General features: G+C 46.6%; 1 protein-coding gene across 1 annotated transcript; it reads left to right on the top strand.

Annotated features, from left to right (window-relative positions):
• Positions 1 to 1077: 1077 nt before the first annotated feature.
• SLC5A9 (solute carrier family 5 member 9) lies at positions 1078 to 22115 on the top strand. The gene is made up of 14 exons (XM_035537659.2): positions 1078 to 1221; positions 1993 to 2064; positions 4416 to 4520; positions 6379 to 6543; positions 8863 to 8968; positions 9202 to 9282; positions 10044 to 10249; positions 11066 to 11201; positions 12116 to 12223; positions 12406 to 12556; positions 13752 to 13920; positions 14453 to 14668; positions 20019 to 20166; positions 21907 to 22115. The coding sequence occupies exons 1-14, from the start codon at positions 1093 to 1095 to the stop codon at positions 22113 to 22115; spliced, it is 2001 nt and encodes a 666-aa protein (XP_035393552.1). The 5' UTR covers positions 1078 to 1092.
• The last annotated feature ends 1049 nt before the right edge of the window (positions 22116 to 23164 follow it).

A 23164-nucleotide genomic window follows, 5' to 3' on the forward strand; every position in this document is an offset into this window, starting at 1 on the left:
ATTTCTTGGGGAGGAGGGAGCTATGGACAGCAGAGAAAATGGCGGGGTGGTGGAAGATGGTTCTGCTTTGAGGTCTGGGGACTGCCAGGAGAAGGCTTGTGCCAGCTCCAGCTCCACAGCAGCTTTGCCACCCCAGAAGGAGCCTTGGGCAGCCCCTCCAGAGCTGTCCCAAGGGAGCAGGGGCGCAGCGTGACCCACACCCTGCTCCCTGGCTCGGAGGGCTGGCGGTGCCCAGGAGAGCGGGGCTGGTGCAGGAGGCAGATTTTCCACCATGTCCCAGAGCAGGCTGGTGTCTTCAGAGCTGATGGCTCCCGTTCCCATCAGCAGGTGTGAGATAGCTGCAGGCAGGGGCAGGCGGGACCTTTGCAGCCACGTCTGAGCATGGCAGAGAGAGATGGGGGAGCAGCTTCCACACCCCACAGTCTGCCAGGCTTGGGGGATTGCTCCTGCAGGGATGCATCCATCTGCCTGTCTCCAGCACTTGGGTTTGACCATCAACTTGAGCACCCACAGGGACCTTCATGGCCTCCTCCCAGTGCTTCTAAGCAGGGTCCCAGAGCAGAGGGAGGTGGAGGCACAGGTTCTGCCCACCCTGAGCGTCACAGGGTGAAGAGCAAGACATCCCACGGGGCTGGGGAATGGCCCCGCTGTGCCAGGCAGCCAGCGGGACAGGGAGGAGAGTCTGGTGGCTCACAGCTTGTCACTGCGTGGGGCACAGCCTCCTCCTACCTGTCTGTGTCCCAAGACAGCTGCTGCTCCTGCTGCCATTGCAGCTTTCCTGAAGTCACACAGGGGACTTGGCAGCGACTCTGCTTGTCACGCAAGCAGCTTAACTCTTTTGCTGCTGCCAAAGAGCCTGCCGAGAAGGCTCAGCTGTCTCCTCTCCTGCACTTCCCCCTGTTGCTATCCATGCAGTGAACGCACAGCTTAACGTGTGCTCCCTGCCTGCTGACCGCCCGTCGGGCCTCTCTGCAGCACGGGGCTCCCCACTCACACCTTCTCCACCTTGTTAATTATTACAAGGGAAGCGATGAAGGCGAACGTGCGCCAAAGTCCAGTGTGAAAGAGAAAATCGGCAGTTCTCTCGCAGCCATGAGTGAGCCCACCCCGGCCACCACGGAGCTGCCCGCGCTGCCGGGGGAGATGAAGGCAGTCTTTGGGGTGGCAGACATCATCGTGGTGGTCTTTTACTTCGTCTTTGTCCTCGCTGTCGGGATATGGGTGAGTCCCTGAGGTGACTGGGGTTAGGTCTGCAAGCATTTACCCTCCCCACTCCCCTGCTGGGTACAAAGGTGTCTGCCTGCAAAAGGCATCCCCTGCACACACCGTTAGCCCAGGCCCTGCTGAGCAGGTCGGGGAGGCGATATCTGTGAGTTCCCATCCCCACAGGGGGACAGCTCTGGGGGTTGTCCTGAGGATGGTGTCTGCCTCCCATGCTGCAAAGTAGTCATGGGCAGGAGACCAGGGCAAGAGGAAAGCCGGGGCTGGGGGTGGGAAGACTGAAATGGGATGTTAAAAACTTTGGAAAAGTTGTTATCAATTATTTGTTCATGTTGCTTTGTGTAGGCCTCTTTTATAGAGATCTACAGCATTTTTCTCCTTCCTAATGTGTACATTCGTGGAGAAGACATTAAATAAGTACTAGTGGCTTCTTTCCAAACCTAGACTACCAGAAGCCTGCATGAAATGGGGCAGAAGCACACAAGTAAAGGGCTGCTGGAAACCCTGAATCCACAGCCGTGGGTGGAAGCAAGGCAGCAGGAGCTGCAGCAGGGCCTTGCTAGTCATCCTGCTATGCAGCTGCATGTCATGCCCAAATGTACCCCTTGACAGCACCCCGTGGGGTACAGTTTGTCTCCTGCTTCTCACCCTTGGGCCATGCTTTCCCTCTGATTGCTGACAGGATGTTTCAAGGCTGCTGGGATGAGCTTTGGGTTTGACCTGAGGGTGGGTAAATGGAGGAAAAGCTTTTCCTTTCTCCTGTGTTTCCAGTCGTCTATACGGGCAAGCCGGGGAACCATTGGAGGTTATTTCCTTGCTGGACGATCCATGACATGGTGGCCTGTAAGTGAAATGCATCCCTCTGTTTTTCATGGTTTGAAAGTAATTCTCTATTTAAGGAGGGCAGGCCTTGTGTGGGGATCCCATCCATACACTTTCTGTGTGCCTGAGACAAAGAGAATCCACCAGAAATCATCCCAGGAGACTTTGCCAGTGAGCTGCAACATAGAGCTACCAGACCAAAAAGATAGTTCAGCATCTTCAGTTGTTTCTCATCTTTAAACTTCTCTGCTAAAGTAAGCAATAAAAATGTCCATGCTGGTGAATGTGGAGAAGCTCTGACTGCCTAGTTACATTTTGACCCCAACTCACCAAAGGTACCATTGTCCCCAAAGCCAAGACAGCATTAGGTAATCTAGGAATGCGCTTTCCAGTAAAAAAGCATTTAGAGACAAGAAAAAATAATCCCAAAGCCCAAGACTTTCTGAGCCCTTGCTATTTAGAGTAAAGTCGAGATTATTGACAAACGATGTAAAGGATATAAACTTCAAACCACTAAAGTATAAATCTTCACTATGAAGAAAAAAAATCTATTGAAGGCATCTTTTCTTGGGAGTGAAAGGTACATATAAAGATAATTTAAAGTTTGAAAGGAATAAAAATGCCACAGGAATAAATATCCTTCTCAGCCAATGCCAAAATCCAGCACTATATATCTTTCTAGTGAGTCATGAGTAGCAGAATGCACTTCTCAACCAAAACACTGTTCCCCCCCCCTTTTTTTTTTTCCTTTGCATGTGTATTGCCCATAAATTCACTATGCTAAATTTTCAACCTCTTCCATCAGAGACACATCTGTGTCTCAAATATGTTATTTCTTAAACATTCTTTATACTTTTGCTCAGCCACGTGACATTTAAAGAAAATGCACAGCCTGATGCTTTTCTCTAATTAGGAGGGGAATAATTAAAAGATAGTAAAATGGAGTATTTTTCACCCAACAATATTCTTTTTTTTGTTTTTAATTCTTATTTCTTTTTGCTCCAGCCACAGGTGGCCACAGAATGCTCTGGGTACAGATTGGCTCTTGGCTCTTCTGATTTACAGTCCTAGGTCCATAGCAACCTCTAATAATGTTCACTTTTTATGTTGTTTGTCCAGGTAGAGAGCCAACTCTGCAGCACTTCTTGCAGACTCAGCTCCTCGTGGCCTTCACCTTGAGTGCACGACTGGTTTACATGTACTTTTTCTTTTTACAGGGGTGACAGATTTCTTTTGTGTTAGCCTCAAATAAACCTTGATGTTACGTTGCTGCTCCTGTACAATATATCATCTTCTGTATTTTTGTGTCTGATATAGATATCAGGAAAACAGATTACATTTCTTGAGAACACCACTCCCTACCTAAGTTGCAAGCTCATGTTGCAGCAGCCAGCTCTCTAATCAGGAGTTTTCTTCGACAGACACGAAGGCAGAGCTGTTGGCAGGATTCAGTGTGGGTGTTCATGCCATATTAATGTTTTACCTTGCTCGGAGGTGAGAAGCAGATCAAATTCCATCAGTCTTTGTTTCAAGTTTAGCAGTGCTAAGAGAAAAGCTCCTCACAGGAGGCATAGCTGAAAGCAAACTTTCTCTGGAGAGAAAAGGGCTGGACTTGTACTTTAGGTAACATCTCGTTTGACCCTGAGAGGGATTTGGCATTGGCATACAGAAGGGAGGTGAGGCTTTGTGCCAAATGAAAGTAGTAATATAGTCTTTGCCCTGTTTAATTTGCCTTGGAGCTTGCATTCTTCCAATTAGGGTCTCAATGAGCCATGGTAGGGACAGCATCGAAGTTAACCTGAAGAATTAGTATTTTCCAGACTACCGCAAGGCTGAATATCTTTGAACCTATGTGTACACGACAAACACAAAGGGCTGCACATTGCCAACATTGTCCCTGCTACCGTTCAGGAACATCCTGTGTCAGGAGGAGCTTCAAGAGGGTGGTCATGTCGCCGTGGCCTTGTAAACCACCATGTGCTGTTCAGTGTAGGACTTAAAAGAGGCTGGGATGTCTGCAAGCTGTGGAGAGGTAAAGCCCAAAGGGTCAGCAAGGTTGCACATTGCTGGCTGTGTACCAAAGGAATTGAGAAATCCATCAAATTTCGTAGACACTGAGGTATCTGTGGCTGCCACCAGGCTTCCCTCACCCACCCGTTTCCCCTAGAGCAGATGTTTATCTCAGGAGAACCCTTGCCAAAGCGAACCCTGATTCTGGGGGAGGAAAACTCAACTCTCCAGTAACACCCAGCCACCTACCTGCAAGGAGATGACATCCTGGGGAAAGGGAGCACCTGGAGGAAGTGCTTGGGCTAATAGAGGAGTTCCTCAGGGTGACTTTCTGTGTTATGTGCCTGTGCTGTGTGTTTCAGATTGGAGCATCTCTGATGTCCAGCAACGTGGGCAGTGGCTTACTCATTGGCCTGGCGGGCACTGGAGCAGCTGGGGGCCTTGCCGTTGGGGGCTTTGAGTGGAACGTAAGAGCCTGTTATGTTGTCAATTAAAACATCACTGTTTACAAAGGGATTGCAGGTTCATCTCCAAAACCTGATGCTAACACTATCGGCAACTCCAGGTTCTCACACCTCAGGAGAGAAGCCTCCAGAAACTGAGACAGCCTAAGAAACATGAAATCTTTATTTTAGTTTTAAGTGGAATCCACTTAGATGCTCTTTGACCTTCCTGGAAGCATATGGCCATATTTTTAAGCTTTAGTTGCCATTCATCAAGATTAAAAGATAATGGATGCTGAAAATGTAGTTGGATAATCACAGGATTCTGGGAACAGGAACTTTGAAACAAACAAACAACAACAACAACAAAAAACAGCATGTGCTCCTAAATTCAATGCAAAACCATGAGAATTGGCAACACTGCATTCACCTGTCAGCTGCCAAAATGTGACGTCTCTGGGGTGAACATCTGGGTGCGAAGGCAAGTCTCATTCTGTCCTATTGAAATGCCCTGGAAAATTGCCACTGACACCATACAGAGCATGAAAACCAGGCCCTTTGTGTGTGATGCTAATGAAATTTCTCAGCTGCAGTGATGAGGAGTGAGATTAGTGCCAGCTTCACAATAAACATCACTCACCTAACTCTAAATCTCTTGTCTGTATCAGCAGAGCCTGCTAATAGTGCCGGATACTTGCCAAGCACAGGCAGGGCCCAGCCCACCAAAGGCTCTTTCCTGGGATATCTGTTCACTGCAGCTATTTTTTTTTTTTAAACCCTTAAGATCACCTTCAAGTCCTTTGTGAAGAAACCTGAGCCTGCTTTCAGGCTGGTGCATGTAAGACATATCACTGTATTTTAAGTAAATCTATTCAAGTAATTTTCGAAGCCCATGAAGACAAGATTGTATGTCAGGGCAAATCTAGCTTCATGAGTTTAGATTCATTTCTTTCAGATTGGAAAGGGACCTTAGGATATGCCATTATTTTCTCCCTTCGGCAAGGGACATCACTCAGCTGCAGGGATCATATGGGCATCTTTTACCTAAGCCAATCTCTGCCACTGCAGGAGCCATGGCTGTTCTCTTCAATCACGCTCAACCTCTGTCCCCAGGGCTCAGTTTCATTTCTGATGACTTAAATAACCAATCAAAGTAAAATCTGGACTAATGGAGGGTACTTGGAAGAAAGGTAATGTCCAGAACATACAGGAAGTGAGGTCTGGTAACCCAGTGGCTTTTATTTATGTTCTGGATCTCCTCTCTGGGCTTTTGCTGGGTTTTGGAAAGGAAATACACGATGCCTTTACAACTTTCAGAAGACTCTTCACCTGTGGCAAAACAGCTGAACTGCCCCTTTATCTACCCACAACAGAAGCAGATCTGCTTCAGCCTGAAAGGAGAACATCCCGGCAGAGTCTTGCTGTTGCTTATTTTTATGCTCTGCAGGGAGGCCGCTGCCTCAGCCTCATCACTTGCTAATCAAGCAACAAACAGATGCTCCAATCCTTCTCTGAATCACTTAACTATTCACTGCCACAGAGTCAGTGATTTCAAAGGCTACCAAATACAACACCATCTTTAGAGACCCAGAGCAACAGAATACACCATCTTGCCCCAAAGATCCAGATAAGGAATAGATATGCCACCTGTGACAAAGAAGCATGGGGTGTAAGAGGAAAACCTCAAAAGCTTTTAAATATATTGTGATAATTCCTTCATTTGTCATCTCATCTTCTGAGAAGGGACAAAAAAACCGAGTGCTTCCCAAATACATTGCATGGCACCACACACTCCTTTCTTAAGTTGTCCACTGAAAGAGAAGATAAGAATCATGTTCCTGTGTTCAATCATGTGCCTTTATTTTCTCTGTCTCTTTATCAGGCTACCTGGGCACTTCTGGCTCTCGGCTGGATCTTTGTGCCTGTTTACATTGCAGCTGGAGTGGTCACCATGCCTGAGTACCTGCAGAAGAGATTTGGAGGGCAGAGGATACAAATCTACATGTCTATACTGTCCCTCATTCTCTATATATTCACCAAGATATCCGTATGTATCCAATTGAACACAACCTTTGTGGCTAGGGCAGGGGTAGGGCATCCTGGCACAATAAAGGGATAGCTCAGATGTCCTTCAAAGGACCAGCTCAGCTACCAGAAACAGTATCAGTGTGTTTTGTGCTGCTTTGCTCAAGTAAATACCTGCCTCTGCATTGATCATGGAGATGTACCTTGAGAGAGAGAGTACTCATTAAGGAGCAATGCACAGGGAAAACTTTACAGGGATATAGCAGCTAATTACTAGATGGTGTAAGTACCACAACCTGCCTTTTTCCTTCCATCAAGTCAAACCTTTGGTAATTTAGACAGGGGAACTGCAGCATTACCCCATCTGAGCATCTGGCTGGTTACACCCTGTAGATATGAAATCCTCTTAAATGATCATAAATCTGCATAGTCCTAGTAATTAGTTTTCTGTTGTTCTTGTTGAGTTTTCAGCATTAGGAATGTTATTCCTCTGTCTCTCTCTGTCACTTGTGCTGTATAAGGAGGGTATGGCAAAAGGGGTAGGTTCTAGTCTAAGACAAAACAAAGTATCCTTTCTGGATTGCTTGCAGTGTTTTACCTTGTAGGTAGTTAAAATGCAAGGTAAGCTGTTGGGTATTTCATTTCATTTAAATGCCATTAATGAAGAGGTAGAACATATGCTCAGAGATTTGATAAGAACTACCTGTGCCCTTGGAGGGAGAGGACTGTATTTCAAAGCCCATTACAGGGACTGAAAATTTTTGTTTTGGCCAGTTTTGACTAGACTCTATTGAAGTATTTAGATGTCAAATTGCCTTAGAAGATGTTGAATGAAGATGAGGCACCCATGTGCTGTTTGCAGCCGGCCTCAGTGTCCTTCCCCCAGGCTTATTAATTCTCAGTTCCTGGGAAGTGCACTGGAAGATAGCTCAGGGCTGGGTGCATGGGATAGATTTCCTCCTCTAATGGCCAACTGTCTGTCGTGTGGCTTGCCCCTTGCTGCCACCACTGCCCCCAGGAGCTTTGCTGTCCGTGGTTGGAGCATTTTCCAGGACAAGGTCTAGGAAAGAGAAGTTTAGAGCAGAACTGGACAAATGGAAAGTCTCTCCTACAATAGCACAACAGTGTGCACAGCTACACACTCAATGCACATGGTGGAAAAAGACCAATATTTCAAAATGACCTTCAGCAGAGCAGTATTTGCCAATGCCTTTCAGGGCAGGACCCTGGCCCCAGTCATTGCTGTTTCATCTCAGTGGTTTCTCCTCCGTGCAGCTAATTCACACGTGGCTGACGGATGTGGCTGGCGCAGTTTATGGGCATGACAGGTGCTTTCTATTAAGCAGTGCCTTTGTTTGTAGAGAGCTCATTTAGCGGCTGGCTGGACAGCCGGCAGTTGGTTACAAGAAGGGTTTTTCTTCCTGTGCATTTTTCCCAGGTGTAAGTTAGCAGCTAGGTCATTGCAGAGTCCTCCCTGTTTGCAAAGAAGAGCAGAGATCTCAATAAACGGTGCTGTCAAAGGACTGAACCTGTGTAGCTACAGAGCTGGTTGCATTTCCTGCTGGGAAGTCAAACACCAGAAGACACACTGGCTCCTGTAGTGCCTTGGTAGTGGTTGTCCCATCTCGGGGTCGCAGAGATCAGGAGCAGCACTGGATGCTTGCTTATTTGGGGCACAACAAAGAGAAATCTTGTCCCATCCCCTTTGTCTTGCTTTGCAAATGTCTTTGCCTGTACCTCACCCCATACCAGGTGTACAGGTGTTCTTCAGATTGATTTCCCAATACATACACATCTCCCGTATCACCTTCCGCATCTGAACGATGCTATCTGTATAATTCTGGGTTTCACTCAGTTTCTGGTTTCACTCACTCAGGCAGAAGGTCCAAACAAAACAAAGGTGGTAGGGGCTGCTGTATTTCTAAGGAGGTCCTCAGCAGGTATAACCTGTTTTACTGGAGTCATTTTAATGCTGAACAGCATAAGTAGAAAAGCAAGTTGCTGACCTTTTCAGATAAATAAAACATGGTGCAAGATAGTAGTGACACTTTAGAGGTCTTTCAAGCTGAGAGTGACTCCTGGCCACCAGGACACGGTGATGGGCAGAACCTGGTCTGTGCTATTTCCCCCCTTTTCCTTCTGTGGATACATGGGTACAGGTTCGATGTCCCCATGACATGGGATACTGCTCACCATGGGTGGCTTCGCTGTCAGTGAAGCTTGTCAATGCTTTCAGCTGCAAAGGGCTGCAGACTGCTCTATGAGATTGCACTTGCACAAAGCACAGCTAACATCAGACTAACATCAGACTTATTATTATTAATAATAATTTATTTTCCAGACAGACATCTTTTCTGGAGCGTTGTTCATCCAAATCTCTTTGGGCTGGAACCTCTACTTGTCCACTGTGGTCTTGCTAGTGGTGACTGCCATCTACACTATAGCTGGTAAATAACAGATTTTAAAATAAACACTATAAACTACAGGCAAGCCTCTTAGCATGGTCCTCCTGGGAGGCCTTGTGTCAGCTACGGGGTCCTGGGGTCCAGCTCAGTGCCAGCTTCTCCCAGTGGATCTGTTCTGAAATCACAGGGCTGGGGCCAAGGAAAGCCTTTTCCCAGGTGGAATACCTGTTTCTATGTATGTGGGGACACTGTTTTCTCACTGTTTTTCCTAACAGGTGGTTTAACAGCTGTGATATACACAGATGCGCTGCAGACCCTGATCATGATACTGGGAGCTTTGGTCCTCATGTTCATAGGTAAGGGGAATCTGCAGTGGCATCATACACTAGTTTAATGATCCCAAAGTCATTAGACCTTATCGTGGTACGTCACCTCACCCTTTCAGGTATAGTGCAGAAATGAATTTCAGTCACTCACAGAAGTGGTGCTGGCACAACTCTCATTCACCAACAAGCCAGACTTGCTTTGTCCTTTGCACTAACTGTATGGCAGTGAGGTCCTGGATAAGTTCATCTTGCCAGTTGGAGTTTACCTGGAGCTGTCAACAAGCTTGCAAAACTGCATCCCAAGAGACAAACTCAGCTCTCACTACGCTCATGTAAATTCAGAATAACTCTGCTGACTTTCCTTGTTGACTTTGTGAATTACTGTGGATTCACCTGGGTGTAACTGAGAATTATAAAAAAAATAACAAGGAACTGACCATCATTGGTCTTTGCTTTGAGCCTTCTTGGCAAACAGAAATACAGATATATCCTGTTTAATTGCATAACTTCCTGCTCCAGTTCTCGGAAGGTGTATGGGCAAAGGCTAGATGCTGAGCACATTGTGAGGATTCGGGTGACAGAGGTTTTCCTGCATTAAGCCTCTTCCAGGATGTGCTGTTCAAACCACAAGGACTCTGGGCAAAATCCAACTTACTTCTGTACACACTTTGACTTCCAAAAGTGAGGGTGGAATGAAAAGAAAGGAGATGAGAGGAAGATAGGTGAAAAGAAAAGCAATCATCAGACTCAGATAAGGAAATAACATTAAATCATTGGTATTTTCTTTTCAGGATTTGAAAAAGTTGGCTGGTACGAAGGACTGAAGGAGAAATACAGCACAGCGATTCCAAAGGTCATAGTCCCAAACACGACCTGTCACCTCCCACGTGCAGATGCCTTCCATTTGTTCAGGGACCCAGTCACAGGTGACATTCCTTGGCCTGGACTTATATTTGGCCTCTCCGTGCTGGCTCTTTGGTGCTGGTGCACTGATCAGGTAAAGAAAACCTTTCCCTCTCAGGCACCCCACTGCAATGTTCTTTCCAGCCCACTCCTCACTTTGTAGATCTGTGAGCTGAAACATGACTGTGTCTTGCTGTGCAGGAGTTACTGCCTCTGTTACTGGACTAGACCTGAATAGTTCTCTCCTTCCACCTTCTCAGCAAGCTGCTACTTTTGTGCACTTCTTAGGGTGGGTGAGCAGATTATTTTCATCTGTCTTTATCCTGCTGTGGGCTGGTGAGTACTGGGGGTCTGCATGCAGTTTGTGCAATGAGGATACAAAAACAGGGAGCTGGAGCTAGTTCTGCAGTGACCTTGTGCAGACCTCCGGACAAGCTGCTCATATTCCAGCGGGTCTCAGGTTTCTAATCCCTATCCAAGTTACAACAGGGAGAACTGTATTTGTTTCTTAAGAAACTGTGCTTTTGTGGTTCAAGGTGGGATAACCACCAAAACCCACCACTGAACTTTTACCAAAACAACCTCGTCTGCTTCATTCCTTGTCTCTTACTGCTGTATAACTGCTGTCTCCAGTCCTCAAGGTGGCTTCACTTCAGTCAAGGGCGAAATGAAGAAAATTTCTAAAGGAAATTTCCATGCTGCCCTCTGCCATAGCCTGTGCACTGCGCTCTGAGCAGTGGCAGCAGGCTGCAGTCAACTGAGATGGGAAAGTTGCCATTGGCATGCAAAACACTCTGGGATCCTGTTGCATGAAAGTCTTCCATGAGAACAAGAAGAGGAGAGAGGATGGATCCTGCTCTCTCCGCAGTGCTCCAGCTTTACTTCCCGCTCCCTTTCTGACCAATTGCAGGTAATAGTCCAGAGGTCTCTCTCTGCCAAGAACCTCTCCCATGCCAAAGGTGGATCGGTGCTGGGAGGATATTTGAAAATCTTCCCTATGTTTTTCATCGTCATGCCAGGGATGATCAGCAGAGCTCTTTACCCAGGTAAGCCTTCCCATATTCCTCACCATAGGGCTTTACACCTTTTATGAGCACTAATCCCACACAGGTCCTTCAGCACTTTTACACCTCAGAAACTCCGCTGTCTCGCAGGCATACTGCATATATTCCTGTTGTGCACAGATGTTCCCATGCCCTTCTTCCACCTCCAGCACTCCCACAGCAGAAGAAATTACTGGGGATATCCTTATGGGGCAGATTGTGCCACTAGCAGCATAGAGCTCCATGCTGTGGGCATTACATGTATCTATCTAGAGGAAGTCGATGAGATGAAATATATGAAGCACTGAGGTTGTCCTTCAGGTCCTGTGGATTACTTCCATTGTATATTTGGCGAGAGTCTTGGCAATCTCCCACACAGACTCATGCAGTTCCCAGTGGATTATGTGAAACAGCCCTCCTTTGTGGAAGAACAAGAGTTCCCTTCATGTTTTCTCCCAAGGAAATCTCATTGCTCATTCCTCCAGAGCATGCCACTTCCTGGGGAGAACATCCTGGTTAGCAGGACTTCTCCTGGAGGAAAGTGCCTCATGTGCCTCTCTCCCAGACTTCATCAAATAGGAGTAAGTCAGCCTGCAGCATCATTGGTAACCCAGCTGACAGGCTCATGGAAGCTCTGCAGTTCCCCCAAATGACAAGTCATCAAGGACTACAATTATGTAACATCCAGGAGACTTATGTCAGTACCCTGAACAGAATTGCAATATCTCATCTCAAAGTTTCACCTTTATTTTAGGACATAAAGTGTTCTTCAGCTCCACTTGCTCTAGCTGCATTCCAACTTCACCTCTGAATTTATATTTACCTACACAGGTCATCAGGATTTGTTCCCTTGAGTTATGTGTCCTGTGGCTCAACAGCGTTTACATGACTTCTTGTTATTTTCCTGTATTCTACAGATGAAGTGGGCTGCGTGGACCCCGACATCTGTAGAAGGGTCTGTGGAGCAGCAGTGGGTTGTTCCAACATTGCCTACCCCAAACTTGTGATTGAGCTCATGCCTGATGGTGAGAAACCTTTACACTCATGGAGGTGGGCTTGAGCCAAGCTGTATGCAGAATCAAACTGCCCTTATCCATCCTAAAGATAAGGAAATCTTCCTGCAGTTACCAGCCATTGGGAAGATAAAAGAGTGCTGGGAATCCAGAGGGTCTAGTCCTGATTTTTCTTCCATGTTTTCCTCTGTCAGGGCTCCGGGGTTTGATGATTGCCGTGATGATGGCAGCCCTGATGAGTTCCCTCACCTCCATTTTCAATAGCAGCAGCACTCTCTTCGTTATAGACATCTGGCAGCGGATCCGCAAAAAGGCTTCGGAGCAGGAGCTGATGATTGTGGGCAGGTCCTTACATTTCTTTGTGTCTTGTTGCTGTCATTACCTGTTTTGACTTACATTATTCAGTCTGGACCCACTAAGAAAAAAAACTGGTGCCAAAAACATAGAAGAGGAACACAGCATGGGAAAGAGCATTATCTTGTCCAGCTTCACCTCAGATAGATGTAGTCAGAGAGAAACACTGTGCTAAGTAGATCAGTGCCTCCCTCTTCTCTTAACTTAACATAAATACTGCCTTAAATCTATATTTTAGAAAAACCAAAGGTACTCTGGAGTCACCATCACCAGAGGTCTTTAAAAACACGTTATTTTTGCACCAGGCAGGAGCAATACATTGCAGTTGCTCCTTTTCAGGAAAAACAGCAGCCTTGATGAGCTGGGCCTCCCAGCTCTCTATCTTTGTGATAAGTTACAGTGCCCTTTACGAGCAAGCTTTAGCACTGCATTATATCAGGGGCATATAAAGTTCTCCTCTTGCTAACAGAATTTAAGCTGCATTCCGTATGTTTGTGCTGTGTGTCCCTCTCCAGTCACAAGCTAGCAAGAAGTTTCAAAACTTAATCATGGGACAGGTGAGGGATGTGGGCAATAGCTTGCTCCAATGCTGTGAAGTAGTGAAAGGGAAAATACCTCTTGTTCATCAATATGGGCAAACCTCTATAACATGCAATGCAAGATGAAGGAGGGTTGTGGTATGCACCTGAGATCCCAGAAGCAGTTTTAATAAGCAGAAAATGAGTTAGAATTTGGCAAAGACACCAGACTGAGCATGTTATCTGCTTGGAGAGGTGGCAGAAAAATTGCTAATGATCACAGCTTCCATCTTCCTCTGTTGCATCCAAGAGGAAGTCCTCTGAAGATCATGTCACTCTCTAAGACACATGAAGATGAGGGGCTTGCATTGACCGAGCTCATGGTGGGAGTCACCAGGCCCTTGTGGATCTCTTGTGCATGTTGACTGCAAGTCCCAGTGCAGCTCACTCTGAAATCCATGAAATCAACTCTGGGATTTGACTGAATTGACCTTCTAAAAGAGAATGATTTTGTCTTTACTTGTGTACATGTTATTCTTGACAGTGATCTCTGGCTTTATTCTTAGGAAATTCTGAAAGCAATTGTAAGTTTATTTTGCTGCAAAACTTCATTTTCAGGTAGACTCCTCCAACTGTAGAGCTAATACAATTTTATCCTCATCTTCCAGAGTCTTTATACTCATCCTGGTAGTCATCAGTATTCTCTGGATCCCCATCATTCAATCAGCCAACAGTGGCCAGCTCTTCGACTACATTCAATCTATAACCAGCTACCTGGCTCCACCAATCACAGCTCTCTTCATCTTGGCAATCTTCTGCAAGAGGATTAATGAGCCAGTAAGTGGGATGTAAAATACCAATTGATGCACATATTTAATTTGATAAAATAAATAATTTTCCCTTCACCACCTAGCTTTGGAGATTCCTTAGATTCAGAGCCAGTCCAGCTAAAGTGTGACAATTAGAAAGAATTTTCCTGGCATTCATTAGTGGATCTTAGCCCAGTCTCTAGTGCACGTGTGTTTGCTTCCAAGAAGCCACTGCAAGTGGTGCTTCTTGGCAGTCTCATTTGAAATCACAAAAGCCAAAGTTGTTCTACACTTTAGGGAGGATGCCTCGAAGTCTAGTTGGAGGCATTTTGCTAGGAGGAGATTCTTGCATTGTCTGTGCTCTATCTATTCCATGTTCAAGAGCAGAAAGAGAAAAATGAGGATTTTAAACTGAAAACATCCTCCTTTGATGCATGTCAGTGTGAGATTCCATCAGGTCTATCAAAGAGATGAATTAAAAAAAAAAAAAAGGCAGAAAAAGAGAACGTCAACCAAGGGTAACATGCAGTGACCTTTTCTTTGTGTCTGCCTTTTCTCAGGGTGCTTTCTGGGGCCTTGTGGTTGGGCTGGCTATTGGACTTGTTCGGATGATCATCGAGTTTATTTATAGCACACCGTCTTGTGGTGAGGAGGACAGAAGACCAGCTGTGCTAAAGGACTTGCACTACCTCTACTTTGCACTCATCCTCTGCATCCTCACTGCCATTGTCATTGTCCTTGTTAGTCTCTGCACCCCCCCAATCCCTGAAGAAAAGGTAAGTGACTTTTCTCAGACGCCCCGTTTGGTTTCCAAAAATCTCTGAAATCTGTCCTTTTCTTTTCTTTCCACGGCTGAGAAGTGGTGTGTAAAGCATATGCTGCAAAGAAGCACTTGCTCCTCAGCTTTCTATTCCCCAGGTCTCATAGCGTTAATGCTTCCCGAGGCACTGAGTGCTTGAAATTGAGTGCGAGTTTCCATGCTGTGCCTAGAGCTGGGCAGACACCACAGCCCATCATAGCTGGAATAGAAAGAAAAGAAGAAGGGGGAAGGAGAGGAAATCATATTATGGAGCACTGCCGAGGAGGAATTAAATATATCTAATTGTAGCATCTACCCTGTTTCAGCAGAGCCAGCATCAATCTTGCAGGCAAACAAGATTAATATCTTTTGCAACATGGGCATTTAGGAAAATAACATTTTGTCCCAATGTGATCTCAATTACATTTAATAACTTTGAGTCAGGCACAACTTTCTTTTACTTAACACATTAACATGGTGCAGAGTTGGGAGGCTTTATATAATAAAACCTTAAAGCAACTCTTCCCGGTCCCAAGTTTTAAAGCAGCTGTCAATATAACAAAACTGCCATCTACCTCCAAACAAAGGTTGCTGGATAGATTTAAAAGACTTTTTTTTTGTTGTTTTTTTTGTTTTTCCCCTGTCTGACTGCATGAGGAAATGAGGGTGATGCTGTCACAGCATTTTCTATCTGTTGCTTCCTCATAACTTGTAAAGCATTAACCAGTACCATCAATGTTTGATTGAATGTTAGTGGTGTCAAAGATACCCAGCTCCTAAAGATTACATGAAAGCAGGTGCTCAGATAGAGGAGAGGCAGAGAGAGAGAGAGAGAGAGAGACGGCCTTTGTGTCTGCTTTGAGATAAAGTCTCATCTTTTATTAGCTATCAGAGGATCCACATGGGAGAAAGAAATACTGGCAAGAAGGCACCATTAGTTCTGCAGCTTACGTTGTTCACTACTGCTCAGGGGTGGCCAGATGGTTGCCAGCAATTAATTACTGTGGTTTAATGAGTTTCCACTCATCATCTGACCTGTGATAACTAAACGTGTTCAGTGCTCCCTGCCCACAGCAAGAGCAAGATTAGATGCATTAACACAGAACTGGCAAATAGCAAACGTCATACCAGCAGTTCAGAAAGTGAAAAAACAGGCCGCAGCGCCAGAAGGCTTTTAGTCTGACCTCCGAGGTATAAAAACAGTTAAAACATGCTCTAAGGAGTGTGTGTGTTGGGGGAGGAGGGATAAGAAAAGTCTTGTAGATGCATGAAAACCTAGAAAAAAATGTAACATATTTACCAAGACTTGAACCAAGTCCTAAGAAGGACTTGCCTGCCTAACCTGACTTTCTAGACAAAAGAAGCTTTGTATATCATAGCTAGCTGGATTTTATAAACCATACTTAATACCATACAGGATGTGATTAGCTACCCTTGGGAAGCTGAAGTAGATGCCAATATTGCTGGGTTGCTGCATGTCTGGCATGAATCTGAGTGGGCAGTGTTAAAACCAGCACCTTTCATTTTCCCTTGGTCAGACTGGCCCAACTTTTGCCCTGGACATGACCACATGAACAGGATTGGACAATTACCTGTAGTGGTGTGCTTTTCCTTGGTGCCCTGCCAAGGTGCTATGGGGCTGCTGAGACTGGATACTGAGACTGACTATGAGCTGGTATGTGGCCATGCTGAGATGGTTCAAGGACAGAAAGGTTGAGGGAAGGAAGAACAGGAGGTAGAAGTTAGGATGGACGTGTCAGGCCCCCTGGACCCAAGCTAGCACCTGAATTTTGTGTGGCCATTAGCAACCTCGAGTTGCTGGGTTTTGGCATGCAAGTGAGCAAACTTGTAGTGAAGATATTTTATGTCACCGTGACGGTGGCTGAGGGGCAGCAGGTATCCTGGCTGGAGCTGCCTGAAGCTCTGGCCCTTCCCAGTCCCAGGTGCTGGACAACTCACTTTGTGAGTCTCAGATACTCACCCATAAACATTGCGTGGGGCTAGTTCTGCCAGCCCTTATCTGTGCAGCACTTTGAGAAGTAATGATGAAAGACACCTTATAAAGGCTAGAAATTACGCCATTTATTTTGTCAAGCGAAAGGAAAAGAAAAACAAGCCACCAAAGGAAAAGCCAAGGAAATATAGTGATAGATCAGATTTCAGCAGATGTAAATCAGCATAGCTCCATCGCCTTCAAAGACCAGGAACAGCTGTTGAGCACAGTTATGCCACTTTACATCAGCTGAAGATCTACACCGGACAACTTTAAATATTGAATCCCAATTCTTTTCAGATAGCAAATGAGCAAAAGGAGAGAAGAGATTTGTATCTGATGTTAGAGCGGTACAGCTAATGTGCCTGGCTTTAAATGAATTACAATCCAAGAACTGCAAGCTGTAGCATTTTCTCCGGCTGTTTTGGACACTCTCCCATCCCTGTGGTGATTGATGCTGTGCTGGAAAACAAGTATGCAAGGAATTTGTTTGGTATGCTCCAGAGTTCATATGTCTTCATTGTAGGTAGTCCATATTGTGTCACGCTGTCCTTGAAAACCCTGCAAAAGAGCTTACAATTAAATTTGAGACTGCGAAGCTGAAACACAACTGTCAGGTGCCAGATGGCATTTTGGAACAGAAGGATTTATTCCAGTTTACAAACAACAAAAGAAAAACTTTGCTGAGTTATTGCAAACTCCCTTGTCCAAGGAGAATTTAAGGGGGGAAAAGGGAGAGAAACAGCCCACAAAAGGAGTGCTATGCTCGCAGGTAATGTCCCCAGGGGTCAGGGTTCGTGCTGACAGGCTGATGGATTGGCAATTCCAGCTGATGTGCTCTGGAGGCGGGGATGTTTTCCCAGTGTGCTGAGGTCTGGATTCAGCATCTCCTTCAGGAGCAGAGCCCAGGAGGAGCACTGAGCCAGCCGTGGCTGGCCTGGCCCCACACCGTGCACTGCTGAGGTGCTGCAGCTGGACAGGCTGGCGCTCCCCCTGCACCCCGTGGTGCCACTGCGAGGAAAACATTTTGTAAATCCCTGCTGAGGAGCTGTAGACAGCCCTGTTGTGGCCTCCACGGCCATGCTGTGCTTCTGGTCTTCTCTGGTGTGCATCCTTCAGGTGATGGCAAAGAGGAGAAAGGGTGACCTTGAGGAATTCAGCTAGCCCAGAGCTGCCCCAGGGGAGGCTGAAGCTGGAGCATGGCTGTTAGGCTTCACCTCTAGGGTGGTGGCTTGCCTTGTTGAACAGATTGGCCACAGGCAAAGCAGCAGCTCTGTGTGGCTCAGTGGTGAAATGTGAGGAGGTTACCTGTGTGTCCATGCTGCTTTCAACCGAGAATTGCTCCCACCTGGCAGAGGCTGAGCCCCAGGGAAACTCCAGCCCCTGCACTGTGTGCTTCACACACTGCGGTGTGAAGGGACAGTCATTCAGTGACACATGGGAAGAGAAGCGAAAAGAAAAAAAGTTTCTCAAATGCTTTAGTACCCTGAAACTTTGCTACGTTCCAGTGACATTTCCTAAGTGATTAAAAAAGAAAGAAAAAAGAAAAGAATCCTTGAGAAAGATGAGGATCATCAAATCAAAGCAATTTAGCACATCGTGACAAGAAAGATTAGCCCTGCCCAATGCTCATCTTGGTTGAAAATGATTTAAATAAAGCTATAAATCTTCTGGAAATTATGCAACATTTTATGTCAACTGGAAACTGCTGCCTACATTTCTGTGTGTAAAATTCAAAAATTAAACTCACGTTATTTTGTAAGTGACCCGTTGGAGACATTCATCTCCATATAGGCAGAGCAGAGAGGCAGTCGCTCATCGGGCAAACGCACGACTTTGCCTGGCCTGTCATCAGCAGCACAGCTCCGCTGCCCTGGTCCCATCCTGTGGGAGGGCAGGCTGTGAACCTTGTGTGGGTTTGATGAGTGCAGTCCTTGCTGTTTGCCTTGGTCACAGCATGCAGAAGTTAGGAAGTGCCACCAAGCTGCTCAGCGTGCCACGGTCAGCCAAACAAGCAGCAGCCGCAGCTTGAATTTAAAGCCCTGAGCCCCTGGGATGGTTAACCCACAGCTGGCAAAAGGACCGCTGTGGGGTTTGCAGGATGAACCCCCTCCTTGGGTGCTTCTTGTGGCCAAGTGAGAAGATGTTCAGACCTGCCCCAGGACACGAGCTTCAGACATCCTAGTTTTGTAAAGCAGAGGAGATTGCAGCCACAAAAGCCTTTCCAGAATGGATCATCCTACATGGCTTGTCATTGAAAGGACAATGCAGGGCACAGTAATGTCTTGTATTAGACGAATAAAGAAAACTGGAGTTAAACATAAATAAAAACACCAACACAACAAATAAAAAAAAAAGAGAGAGAGGGAAGAGACGTTTGTACAGACAAGTCTTACAGCGTGTGCCCATTCCTTTCTTCTTGTAACTACACCTGTTGGTCTGATGCATGGTGTTGCCCTCCCTGCAAACTGTGACCTGTTTATCACCACCATGGCTCTGTCCCTCTGTGCTGCTGCAGTCACAGGGCAGAGACAAAATACTGCCGCTCGTCCTACCAAGAGCCCTGAGGTAAGCTCCTTTGGAAGGGCAGGCTTCTGCTTTGATGTGAGCTTGTCTCAACTATGGGGTTTAATGTTCATGTTGGATTTTCTCCAGTCTCTCCCCACGTTCCACAGAGCCCCTTAAATATCAGTGTCCCCACGGCCATATAGCTGCATGCTAACACCCAGCTGATCTTTCTGTGGTGAGGGTGAGCGGAGGGTACAATTGCTGTCTGTAGTTGGCCATATCCAGAGACGGCTATCTTAGCTTCATTTTTATTCCTTCTCTCTCTTTCTTTTCCACCTTTTAATTGACTTTGTTGCCCCTTCCCTGTTGGAGGGCTGCTGTTCTGGACACAGATCTTCATCATTATTTCATGTCAGTAAGCTGAGCAAAAAGGAGTCTGCTTCCGCAGTGTCTACTAAAAGGTTTCTGGTAGAGACAGGGATGGAACTGATTAAGCAGAATGACAACAACAAAACAAAACAAAACAAAAACAAAAAACAGATGGATCGAATCTAGATTAACTCAAAATTTTTTTTCAGCTTTTCAGCTCCAACTGGATGATACCAGGTTTTTAAATTTTTTTTTAAATTTATTTATTTTTCATTTTCCCCAGTGTGTGGGCATCTGCACAAAAGGAAGATGAGGGAAATGCAGGGGAAAAAAACATCACTCTAGAACTGCTCTCCCAGCACCATCTTGGACCTGTCTCCCCAAAGAGGGCCATGACTTACATGCCAGTTTGGGACAGGAAGGCCATAACCTGCGTGTTCTCCATCCCTCTTTGCAGCTCGCTTGCCTGACGTGGTGGACGAGGCACAAAAAATCACCTGACATTGACCTGAGAAATTACAAGAGTGAATCAGCACAGATGAACTCAGCCAACGGAGAGGGTGACCTGCTCGAAAGCGCAGATTTGGGCAACAAGGAGGAGGCAGGTAGGGTGCCTGACTGTGGACAAGCACATTCATGTGCATGTGAGTGCATAGCCAGGATCTCCCACATGGGCCCTCCAAAACTCATGGGAGGTCTCCTGTTGTAGTCACTGGAGTCAGTGACTTGTACTTGTGGGGATACCGGTTATAGAGATGTGACGAATGAGAGTACGGCTGTTGGTCTTCCCAACATACCTGCTAGCATTTACTTTCATGTCACAATCCTCTGAATGACTCAAAAGAGCTACTGTTCTTGAAAAGCAAGAAAACCCACCATTCAGTACAATGTTTTTCCTCCTCCTCCCAATCAAGTCATTTATCCATGTGAACTACCCAGGTGCAGTCCTGCCCAGGCTGCAGTGTTATTTTGGCACTTCAGGCGTGGACACCTAATGGCAGGATAGACTCTTCAGATGGGGGGTCAACAGCCACCTACAACAGCCCCATGGGGGTGGAGGTCTGTGCTGCTGGGACCCTGCTCCCTGGCCCATTGGCGCTGGGGCTCTGTGCCATGACACTGCAGCTATTTCTCTATCTCACCAAGATGCATTTGAGGAGATCTGTATTGATCCTGCAAGCATAACCAAAGCAGTAGCTAGTGGTAGCACTCCCATGGCAGGCTCTGTAATCTCAGCATCAGCACATACTGATGGTGTCCCTTCCTATCCCCATCACTGCCAGGAGACAAAGCCCTTGTGCATGTGTTAGAGATGCCTTCTCCTTGCCCCTGTGTGGTCTGTGCTGGCCAAACTCACTCAGCAATGCTGTAACATACTGCATCAAAATGGCATTATGGTCCAAAGAGTAGCAGGAAATGCTACGTATGCAAGTTCTGTTCAGAGTGGATAGAGGTTTATCGTGCAACTCCATTAAAAAAAAAATAATCCAGCTTTCTGGTTTTGAGCTTAACCTTCCACAGTTACAGAGCAGAAGAACTTAGAAGAAAGGCACATACACAAGATTTTGCTACTCCCTCCTTTTGTTGGTCATGCCAAAGGACACTGGTACCAATTACAGCCAAGCTAAACAAAAGTGAACAAATAAAAGAAATCTCCTCATTTTTTTCCCCATTAGAGTAAGTTTGGGTTTCAGTTGAATGCAGCTGTTCATCATTATTTATTACTTTTTATCGATTCCTAGTTCACTTAACTAGCTCATATTTTTATAAACAAATGTCTTTGTAATTTGGTGATTAGTAATGATGGGAAAGGAAATACAGAACAAAGGATCTGACAGTTTAATGAGTTTTTTTTCCTTAGGTAACACCTTTTTTTTTTTTTTTTTTTCAAGGCCTTATAGCATTCTACCCTTCAGAAAGAAAACAGAAAAAGGTTATATTTGGAAAGAACAGCCAGAGCAATATACACAGCACAGGACTGACAATTAAAACACATACTTCATCTGGCCTGTCACGTGTAATAAACAAGCCAGGAGATCTCTAAATGGACCATCATGCTGTCAGGAATATGTGAAAGTGGAAGGAAGCTGGGTTGGGGAGGAAGGGGAAAAGCTCTGTTAATTAACTAATGAACAACTGGTGTTGCAATCAACCTGCGGAAATCAGGCTGTGCTGTACATGGTAGAGCTTGCTCCTTCCCCTTCCCTCCCCTTCCCATCGCCATCTTCTGTCCCACCTGAGGTGCCCCCCAACCCCCCCGCAGGCTGGCTGGCACACCTCTGATCAGGCAGATGAGGGAGGGCCATGTCCCAGCTCGGTGCTAACATTTTGTCCATCTCTTGCAGCACCCAGGCCTCCCTGCTGGAAAATGCTGTACCTGTGGTTCTGTGGCCTGTCCCCCAGCCCTGCGCGCACCCTGTCCCAGGAGGAGAAGGCCGCCTTGGAGCGGAGACTCACCAGCATCGAGGAAAAGCCCCTGTGGAGGACTGTTTGCAACGTTAACGCTGTTCTCCTGCTGACCATTAATGTCTTTCTGTGGGGATATTTCGGCTGAGGTGGGGGTCAGGCAGCAGCACATGGCTTTGGTTTCTCTCAGGGCTTTTCAACTTCATGTCCAAGCTGGAGGCGTCAGGTGAAAGGGGTTCTGGTAATGGTCCCTGTGGTGCTGGTGTGCCTGGGGCGGCCTGTCCCCGGAGGCCCTGCTTGCTGGAAATGCCTGCAGGGCTTGGTTGGTCCACGACTAAGACAAGGTGCAACTGAGACTCACAACCAGTCGCATGCAGGACGTGTGGGTCAAGCTGGGAGGCCTGGGGTCGGCTTTAAAAGGTGAAGAGCAGAGTCCCGCAGAGGGCAAGGGCTCTGGAAAACCTGGCTGTGGTGCTCGCTGCCCTCCTGTGACCTGACTTTGCCTCGCTGCTCACAGGGGAAGGACTCCTGGTTTACACCGGTGTGGGGATGGAGAGTGAAGCACTACCGCAGCTTTCTGTATGGCCGAATTGAGACAGGGTTAGCGTGGAGCGCTGGGCTAGCTCAGCAGCAACAACCCAGGCTCCTGCAGCCCCCCAGGACCTGTGCTGGACCCCCCCCAGCTGGCACTGGCAGCAGGGACAGGGCCCCCCGCCAACCCCCCGGCCTTCCTGCTTGCAGCACGAGCCTGTTTACTCACTGCACCAATCCTGCCCTTTAACAGCATTACAGCAATAAAAGTGCCTTAGTAACAAAGCCAATTTTGACTCTGGGTTATTGTGGTTATATATCCTTGCACTGATGCACAAAGGTCTCCTTGGGACCACGGTGTCCGGGCTGTAGTGGGGAAAATGAATACACCTTCTTGTGCCGGGTCACCTCTGATCCAGGCCCCTGTGATCCCCCCTCGGTACCATCCTGACACGTGGCATTGCTGTCACATTTTAAATCACCTCCATAGGAAGAGGCAGCAGTGCCCACACTAATATCACGACGTGGTGGTTAGGACATGCACCTGAAGAAGGTTAAAAACGCCCATGGGGATGTGACTCTCTGTGCTCCAGCATCTGAGGGGCACAGCTGAGCTACTGGGCACGGGCTGTGCAGGGAGGTGAGGGCATCAGTTGAAGCACAATG

Source organism: Cygnus atratus, chromosome 8, assembly GCF_013377495.2.
Source record: "Cygnus atratus isolate AKBS03 ecotype Queensland, Australia chromosome 8, CAtr_DNAZoo_HiC_assembly, whole genome shotgun sequence".
In the NCBI taxonomy this organism is placed as follows: Eukaryota; Metazoa; Chordata; class Aves; order Anseriformes; family Anatidae; genus Cygnus; species Cygnus atratus.

Excerpts from the sequence above, each read along its gene's own strand:
- SLC5A9 (XM_035537659.2), top strand. The coding sequence starts at position 1,093 with ATGAGTGAGCCCACCCCGGCCACCACGGAGCTGCCCGCGCTGCCGGGG. Across the intron at positions 4,521-6,378 it reads TTGGGGGCTTTGAGTGGAAC|GCTACCTGGGCACTTCTGGC; the intron begins GTAAGAGCCTGT and ends TCTCTTTATCAG. Across the intron at positions 8,969-9,201 it reads TGCCATCTACACTATAGCTG|GTGGTTTAACAGCTGTGATA; the intron begins GTAAATAACAGA and ends TTTTCCTAACAG.